The 10,085-nt window shown below is 36.6% G+C and overlaps 1 protein-coding gene across 1 annotated transcript; it reads left to right on the top strand.

Annotated features, from left to right (window-relative positions):
• The first annotated feature begins 741 nt into the window (after nucleotides 1–741).
• On the top strand, nucleotides 742–1,248 carry LOC126584381 (uncharacterized). Its single transcript, XM_050248784.1, has one exon. The coding sequence runs from the start codon at nucleotides 742–744 to the stop codon at nucleotides 1,246–1,248; it is 507 nt and encodes a 168-aa protein (XP_050104741.1).
• The last annotated feature ends 8,837 nt before the right edge of the window (nucleotides 1,249–10,085 follow it).

The following is a 10,085-nucleotide window of genomic DNA, read 5'->3' as shown; positions in this document are numbered from 1 at the left end:
AAGAAGTTTGAGGGAAAGTTCTACCTGTGCACCTTTCGACTTTTGGATCGAACGAAAATGAGGCCTACAAAACTCCATGAACCTCTCTCTTGTGTTGTAGATGAGTAAAAGACTGAGAGAGATCTCTCATCTTAGGCCATCTCCAACCGAATGAGGGTCAGAGGGCTCGTTTTAACCCTCTGGACCTCCAACAAATTAATATTTTAATGAACATTGCAGGGCTATATTTCTTATCATCTCCAACCAAGGGCCAAAGGACCATAGGGCTCGTTTTAGCCCTGTTACAAAAACCATCTCTAACCGAGGGCCAAAGGGCCAAACATAATTTATTATTTAAATTTTAAAAATTTTGGCTGAAAAAATTAATTTCAAATCCAATGGCTAGCTGACGTCAGCTAGCCGTTAGATTTGAGTTTTTTTTTTGCTATAAATAAGGTGGATATTGGGCTATAATTCACACACCTATGAATTCAATCTCTTTCAATTCAAACTCTTTCAATTCAAGTTTGCAATGAATTCCAACTTTGGATCTTCTTCGAATTCCAACTGGGGGTCCGAATCCAATTCTGAATTGGAAGAAAAATGGGCGCAAATGAGACGAGAAGATGAGGAGTGTGATGAAGAAGATGAAGCATGGCGCAACACACAATATGTGGTGGCCATGGCTATGTCCATGGTGTGTCAGCCAACTGAGGAACAACCTTAATAGGGTGGCTCTATTACTGGTTGCTCTTACAAACCATGAAACAGAGCGATGGTCTTATGAACAACTACTTCAACCCTAACTCGGTGTACATAGAAGAGGATTTCAGATGTCGCTTTCGGATGATGCATCATGTGTTCGAGCGTTTACTTCATGATGTCCAGCAGGTCAATCCATACTTTCAACAAAAGTTAGATAGAGTAGGCCGTCCTGGTTTCTCACCTCATCAGAAGGTTACTATTGCACTCCGAATGATAGGCTATGCCTCCCCAGCTGATGCGATGAATGATACATACGGTATATCTGAGTCTACATGCCTTGATTCTTTTGCTAGATTCTATGACATAATTGTTCATCTTTACAAAGAGGAGTACCTTCGTGAGCCAAATCAAGAAAATCTGGATCGGCTCCTTCACAAAGTTGAAGACCATGGTTTTCTAGGCATGATAGGGTCAATAGACTTATGCATTGGAATTGGAAGAACTGTCCCACAAGATGGCAAAGAGGCTTTAGTGGATGATCGAGAAAGCCAACTATTGTGTTAGAGATGGTTGCCTTGTATGACATATGGATCTAGCATGCTTTCTTTAAAGTCCCTGGATCTCAAAATGACATTACAATTCTTGGGCATTTAACCCTCTTCAATAACCTGACGGAAGGTAAATCACCTCAACTTCACTATTACATCAATGACCGTCAGTATAATATAGGGTATTAATTGGCAGATGACATCTACCTAAAGTGGGCAACACTTGTCTAAGCAATTCCAAACCCTGCGATGATGCTAAAAAGTGTTTTACCTTACACCAAGAGGCATACCAGAAAGATGTTAAGAGAGCTTTTAGTATTCTACAAGCACGGTGGAAGATCATCAAGGAACCGGTAAAAAGGTGGAGTCGAGAAAATTTGGACTCCATCATGATGTCATGCATCATATTACACAACATGATTATGGAGGATGAGCGAGATGGGTGTATTGATGAAGAGTCTAATGACGACCAAGAGGATCCAAATAGGTCAAGAAGGGCTCGTGGAAAAATATATGATGGGCCTAATTTTCCTTTCAATCCAAGAACTGGTAGTATATCTTTAAATGAGTACATGAGGCGTTATTGGATGATACGTTCTTGTGCCACAAATAAGTACCTACAACAGGATCTTGTTGCACATCTTTTGTAACGACCCGTCCCCAATTACTACGAATTTTATAATTTTAAAATGTGAAATTTCGAAAATACCCTTCAAGGTAAATGTGTTGACTTTTGTTGACCGGTTTGTCATGGCACGTAAGATCTATTTTCTTGGTGTATCTTCGTAGGTCTCATCATTATGGATGCGTGGGCGCAAATGGAACGCAATTTGGAGTTATAACGAAAAAATTATGGACATTTGGAATTGTTTTACTAAACTTTAAATTATAAATTAAGTAAACTCCCACCATGTGGGAATGGTGGACCAATTAGACTAATGGCAAGGGACCAATCATAAATAAAAGGGGGGAACCAATCAGGAGAGGAGGGAGAATGACCCCTCCCATTTACCCATTCCCGCACAGCAACCGGAGTCGACCTGGTTCTAATTCCGGCCACTTCTACCATTTTTCTAGACCAAATTCACATATCTATCACCTGCAACTTCTTCCACAACCTTCCCTTTACCATCTCCACCCAAATTTGAGGGTTTTTAGGTCCAAAATCGTGAGAAATTTAACCGGAGCACCGGAGGTGCTCGATGGTGATTTTGCTGTTTTGGTGAGTTACACCACCCATCACCACCCTTAATCAACTCCCCTTGGACCCAGGAACAAGATCCAATCAGTTGTAAAGGCGTCGGAACACTGAGGAAGGAGAATCGAGCTCACCCACTCTAGGGTTTTCGACAGGTGCAAGCTAAATTGGGGCATTTCCCGTCCAAATTGGACTTGGCCACATGTATGAAACTTGCTCTACTTATTTGAGAAGTTTTAGAAATAGTTGGACTTTCCAGCGAGCCGGGACGACTGGCCACTATGCATGGCAGCGCGTGTGCCGAGACCCCACCTACCCTTCCTAGACTAATTTGGATATCCTGATTACATATGTGACGTTCGATTGACAAAATCTCGTCGTATGACTATAGTTTGATAGAGACCGTCATTTGGACATTATATGAATCGACAATCCGACTGTTGGATCGTCACCAAACTTTAATACGTTATAGTACGTAATATTTGACAACCATAGAAACTTACGGATCGGGAATTCGAGGAACGGATCTCCCTAAATAGAAATTCTAAGTTGTAAAACAAACTTTGATATCAACCTAATTTTAGTGATTGGCGGAGATTCGACCGTTGGATCGTTTCGAAACTTTAGCATGTTGTTCTAGAAGTTTATTGAAACTTTTGGGAAGTTACGGATTGGAAATCCAATGTACGGATCTTCCGGATCGAGTTACGTAAGGTTGTGGACCCTACAGTCAACCTTTGACCGACGGTTGACTTTTGGTCAATGAGTTACAAATCATTCTAGAACGTCCTTGGGAATGTGTTTTATGTAAGTTACGTGTTCTATCGATAAGAATTCTTAGACGAGATTTGATATTTGTTCTAGGTGACGATCGATCATGACGTCTCGATATTCGTGCTAAAGAGTTGTAGCGCGGACTTCAGGTTCAGGTGAGTGGGTATTTTCCTTTTTATAGTGTGTGTGTGTGTGTGATTGATAGTTTCCATTTATGCATTTGAAAAAGAATTTCTTACGTACGCTTGGATTAGACTAAAGTTTATAAGAATTAGCAAAATGACGGAATTTCTGAAATATGCTACATCCTACGGGATGCACATGTATGCTTATAATCTTTGATGCCATAATTATATGTACGGCCATGAATGTTAGTATGTTGATTAGAACTATCGAATCATTGTGGCATGCTTATATTTATGTAGTTTGCTCATCATTGTTACACCCCGGTGTTAGTGTTAGTGTTCGCCCAGGGCTAGGACCAGTCTTTCACGTGTATGTCCACCTCTACACCGCACGCTCACCTTGGATCCAAATAGGTGCCAATCATGTCGTACAAGTTTCATTAGGCAACTCTGACTTGTAGGTGATTGTGAATAACGCCAATCTTCACGTGATTGTAGCACTAGAGCGTATATTATGATTATACCCAGTCATGTCGTACAGGTCGTATTAGGCGACTTAGACTTGTGTGCTAGCATAGATTGATGAGCACCTGATTTTACTTATATTACTGTTAAGATTTTGTGATTTTGGATGTCCCACCCTTAGTTACGAGATATTGTGCTGTAATGAATTCTTGAGATATTGTGTAGTATTTTTATACTACACGTAGTAAGTATATTTTAGAAACTGTAATTGTTTTACAGCGAAGGGTTACAATGTTTTCAGAAAGGTTTTTATAAAACTTTATTTTCAGGCCCACTCACCCTTGTTTTTCACCCTTCTAGGTTTTAGTAGCGGAGTTTACGTATCGACGAGGATTCTTGGTGAATCTCGGTATAGGTGGCTACCATAAAGGGTATGATCCTCACCCTATCTTACTGTATAGTACTTATACTTTGACATTACATGTGAAATGGGTTCATTCCCTCTCACAGCGCACTCTCATATTTAGGCACTTTTAGGTTTAAATTTATTCACATTTTCCACATCACTACACTTTATGGCTTCGTCACCTTCCAGGTGTCGGCCAACACACCTCAATTCGGAGTCCTAATGCACATTCGGGGTCGGGGTGTGTCATCTTTGGGCCAAAAGAAGCATGGAGTATGTGTTTAAGTTTTATGTTGTTAAATGTTTTTAAAAATGTTGTTAAATGTTTTTTTATGTTGTATAATTTTTATATTGTTTAATGTTGTGTCATGTTACTTAATGTTATTTAATGGCTTAGGAAGTTATAAGGAAAAAAAAATAGAATTTTTTATTTTTTAAAAACAAAATTTGTAAAAAAAGAAAAGAAAAAAAGCTGTAAAAAAAAATTCAAAAATAATGGCTAGCTGACATCAGCTAGTTAGCCGTTGCAATTTGAATTTTGGCCTGGCCCGGGGCTAGCTAGCTGGTTCCTATTGGCCAGACGGTTGGCTCTTTGGCCCTTTTTTGTCTATTGGGACCATGAGCCCTTTGGCTTGGCCCTCGATTGGAGATGGTTTTCTTGTTATTTTCGATCATCTGGCCCTCTTGATCTTTCGGTTGGAAAAGGTCTTAGGAGAAATAGGGAGGCTAGGGTTTGAGTGCCCACATAGCTCTGGGCTCGAGGTGGAGTGTTTACAACTGGGGTTGGAAATGGTACATGTGAGCTAAACTTTTTATATATGAATTTGCTAGGGTTCACATCAGAAGGCTTCGCACATGTTGATCAGCGCCTCTTCTATGCTTCCAAGTCTCGAGTTTGACTCCAGGATTTTCTGTTGATTATTTGCCTATTTTATGTTTTGGTTCATTTTCATATTCTTTTATTTGTCTAGATTCACTTATGTTTGTGTCTTAGGATTTTCTAAGGTTTAGGAACCGGCCCACCCCGTAAATAACCATGGCCCGCCCCGCCCCGCCCTGTTTGTTCCCAAAAAAAGAAGGACCCGGCCCGTACCCGCCCCGAACCTACATTACCCGCCCCGACCCGCGGTTCCTCTACCCGTTTGCCCACCCCTAGTCATAAGTAGTCATTTTTATTTTATTTTTATTTATTTTCACATCTTGAGGACAATGTGTGATATAAGTTTGGGGGTGGGAAATAAGAAATTTTAGATTTTTAATTTTTGATTCAAATAAAATTTTCATTCTTTTTAAGTTAATATCCATAGATTATTTTAAACGTTAGAACAAATGGACATGGTGAAGGTTAATATCATAGTAGAGTTTTTTTCTATTTATCTTTGCTTAGACACTAATTTATGAGTTATACTTTGAAAATTTCCACATTTACATCAACATGGTTTGTGGGGAGTGAGATTGAAATAGTTGCTTTTTGCCTAGCTAATTTTTAATTTTTTATGTTCTAAATAAAGTAAAGTTTAGTATGTGTTACAAATAAAGTAATAATTGTTCCACCCAAGGCTTTGCTTAATAACCGGGCCAATCATGCCTGATTAATAGTGAGTCTCACGTCAAACGGTAGAGTTTTGGCATGGGGCAAGATGGTTAGTTGGTTTCGTAGCCTTTTCATCTCAAGTTAGTAAGTTCTTAGGGGTGTTCTACGCCTAGTGCCCTAAAGCCTTTGTGGTTTGGGAGTCATTGACCTAAAGCTCGCTACCTGGGTTGGATCGAAAGCTTAAGTAAACTGACATTGCATGACCATAACTATTACTGAAGAAAATAAAAAAGTGTAAAAAAAATTTTGAGAAAAATTTGAAAAGAGAAAGAAAAAAATAGTTATGTGTGAAGTATTAAATAAAGAGGACGAAAGCTAATGATTTTAGTCGAGTCTCTTTAACTATGTTGTTTCACTTTACACCAAAGAAAGTTCATGAATTCTTTTCTAATTGATTCTAAATGGCTTAGACTCTATGGTGGGATTAGTTGGAACTTTTGAAAAGATGTTATAATTTTTAACGTTTTCTTTGGCTTGAGACTTGAAGGTGAAAATTGTCTTAGTTAATTTTTGTTTAAGTTTCTAGTTTGTTAGTTTTTATATTTGTTTTTTATTTTAGTTTTACTTGAGGACAAGCAAAAAACTAAGTTTGGGGGTATTTGATGAGTCGATATCTTAGTATTAATTTATTGGTTATTTTGATAGAATTTTGATACTTTGTTATGTATTTTCAATGTAGGACATTCGACTTCCTCTTGAGAAAAAAGTGATCAAACGGATGAATTTTGGAGTGATTCTGATTGGAGGATGTTCGTGGGTGTTTCAAGATGTTCGTGTCAAAATTCCATATTTTTCTACCAAGCTGTTTGACTGTGGGAAAGAAAAGAAGGCCCAGAGCGTAGCTTTCCTAGATTGATGTTTATGGACGTTTTGGGTATTTTGGAGGTCAATATGACATATTAAAGAGGAAGATTCCTTATGAGGATTTGTTGGGGACGTCTCAAGCTTTAAAAAGAGATATTTTGGGACCAAATCGGTGTTGATTTTGTTGATCAAAAGATGGATTTTTTGAGAAGTCCAAATTTTAGTTTAAATAGGAAACATTTTATTTCCTAAATATTTTATTCTATTATGTTTCCTAGTTTTTAGAAGACATTTTCTAGGTAGGATTTTATTTTGTAGTCGTATAATAAGGCTTTTTAGACATTAGGAACGGAGGATCAATTTGGAGAACTTAGCTAGGCTTTGAAGATTTGTATTTCAAGGTGTTTTCTATCCTTTTTCTATTTCAATAAAATTCCACTTGTTTTATGGTTGTTCGTAATTAATTTCCGTTTGCTAGGGCAAGGCCACACACCTTAGTAAGAATGTGTAGTTTCTTTTCAATTTACTTATGATATTATGCATGCAAGTTTTGAATTATTGATCACCTGTTTAAACTATCTAATTGTCTTGATGATTGGTCACCATTAGGATATTTAGAAAATTAATTTGATGCAATTTTGGCGGAGGGCTATCCCTGAAATTGGCGCTGGCTTCTTTTGGTTAATATGTGTAACTTCTTAAGATGGACGACATGTCTTAAGAGTTATATGGTTTTTCAAAAGGCTTTCACAAAACTTAGCATGTTCACATTCGATCTGGACGCCATGAATGAGTTGCATGTTAGATATACGTTTTATGTTGGAGGTTCCAAGTAGGATATACTTTAGGAAAACCTAACCTTCAAATATGCATGTGTAAGTCATAAGTAATTGGAAGAACTACGTAGGATTGTTAAGGTGACGGCGGAACCCCAGTGCTCAAATTTATTTGATTTTCTTTTGTTTTCTTTACTTTGCCAATTTATTTAATTGTTTTTAATTAAATTCGTTTTTAATATTTTAGGTAATAAAATCAACTTCTTTTGAACTTTGTTTTCAAATAATTAATTAAGATTTCGTATTTATATAAATTATTCATTCAATCCTTGTGGAGAACGACCTTGCTTGAAATACTATACTACGATAACCTTATACTCTTGCAAGTATTTTTAAGTGTTTAAATACCTATCAAAATCTGTAGGGTTTTTGAAGTGATTTATTTTATCTAACGACACCCCCCCCCCCCTCCTCCTTCTCTCTGATTTTGCCGGTGAACTTCTTCCTGTTGAGAAGGCTTGTGGGGGTTAAGATAAAGGGCTCCTAGAAGTAGGAGAGAGTCTCCAAAACTGGTGAAGGCGGAGATACTGATGGTGAACATAAGATCCATGTCTATTGGGGCAAAGTTTATTTCTGTGAGAAACGATATGGCAAAGTTGCAACTCATATTTCCAGTTTGCACAGAAAACTGCATTGAGCCGACGAGTTGAGAAGCACCGGCGTCTGATCGGTTGGGGCCAAATTCAAGCTGGAATAACCCTTGATCTCCTACCCTCCCCACATTTGATTAGTTGAGTTGGTGAAGGCAGACAATATTTGAGAAACTTCATTTGGACCATTATTGCTTTTGTTTTGGGTATTATTATCTTTCTATAGTTTGATGAAGGTACTTTCTGCTTCATTATTTTCATATGCAAGTTTTGATTTGGTTATATTAACTTTGTACTCCTGAAAATATTCAATTTTATGAATTTAATTTGGTCTGTTTGGAATCTTTATAATATGTTTGTGAGGTGATTGGATCAGTGGTTCAAGCCGGTGGATTAGATTTGGGGCTATTTGAACAATTCTTCAGTCTCAGAGTGAAAGTGTTGTTTCAAATTTGATTAAGAGCTGGTTTGGTATTGTTGTGCTTTGAAAAAAAAAACTGATTCTGCTGTGCTGTGAGAATAAGCTCATTTTTGCTGCTTCTCGTTTTCAGCTTTTTTTTTCACCAAAAATTGTGAAAATAAGTTGTTTTTAAGTGTTTACCAAACACCTTTTTGAGCTCAGTTTTTTTTTATACTCACTTTTTATAAAAGTACATCAATACCAAACCAGTACTAAGTGGGTTGTTTGTATATGGTATAATATTCACATTCATAATTTATTGAACATGCAACTTCGTAGTAAATATGAGCTTAGATAAGTTAACTAGAACAATATGATCTCCCTTAAGTTTGAATCCATCCATCACTATACTTCAAGTGCTTGAATGATATCATGACTTTTTGAACGTTTAATTTCTAGTTTTGATACTTCGACACGGTGTACATGTGTGCGTATAAACAGTAATTCATCCGGTAGAAAAACATGTTAATTTCACCCAACATGTGATGTGTATGTAGTTGAGTGATATGTGAGGTGATGAGATTTTTACCACTTGTAAAAGTAGGGATAAAAACATTTAAAATAATTGCAAGAGTACAAGGTAATCGTAGTATAGTAGTTATGGCAATGTCATTTTCCACAGGGATTGAATAAATAATTTATGTCAAAATTAAATCTTAATTAATTATTTAAAACAAAGTTTGATAAAAGGTTTATTTTGTGATTTAAAATAATAAAAAAAAATTTAAGAAAAATAAATAAATAAATTGGCAAAATAAAATAAAGTAAAAGAAAACGCTTTTTGAAAATTAAATTGTGAAAGCACTAAGGTTCCGCCGTTACCTTAACAATCCTATGTAATTCTTTCAATTACTTATGAATTACACATGCATATTTGAAGGTTAGGTTTTCCTAATATATGCCTACTTGGACCCCCAACATAGAGCGTATATCAAACATTCAATCCGTCTATGGTATTCAGATCAAATCTAAACATGCATGACTCATTAAGTTTTGTGAAACTTTTTGAAAAACCATACAACCCTTAAGAGGTGATATTCATTCTAAGTGAACTTGCACATATTAACCACAAGAAGCCTTCGTCAATTTTAGAGACCGACATCCGACCAAAATTGCATCAAATTACTTTTCTAAAGATCATAATGGTAGCTAAGTATTAAGACAATTAGATAGTTTAAACCAGTGATTAATAATTCAAATCTACATGCATAATATCACAAGTAAATTGAAAAGAAACTACATATTCTTGCTAAGGCTTGTGGCCTTACCCTAGCAAAAGAGATTAGTTACTAACAATCATAAACAAAATATTACTAAAAATAATGATAGAAAACACCTTGTAAATAAACTTGAATTGTCAAAAGCTCCAAAGTAGTGCGTTCTACTCCTCTTTTCCCCCTCTTCCTAATGGTTCAATAGCTTTATTTATATACTACTAGAAAATAAAACCCTACTTAGAAAAGGTCTTAGAATACAACTAGGAAACATAACTAGGAAACATAATCCTAATCAAATATAGGAAATCTGCCCAGCCTCAAATCAGCCATGTTTTTGGACTTTCAGGGGCTACAAAACAGGCCTAAATGGCTAGAATTAAAGTT

This window comes from Malus sylvestris, chromosome 10 (genome assembly GCF_916048215.2).
Source record: "Malus sylvestris chromosome 10, drMalSylv7.2, whole genome shotgun sequence".
Taxonomy (NCBI): Eukaryota; Viridiplantae; Streptophyta; class Magnoliopsida; order Rosales; family Rosaceae; genus Malus; species Malus sylvestris.
Note: the sequence above shows the minus strand (reverse complement) of the source record. Positions and strands in the feature narration are given on the sequence as shown.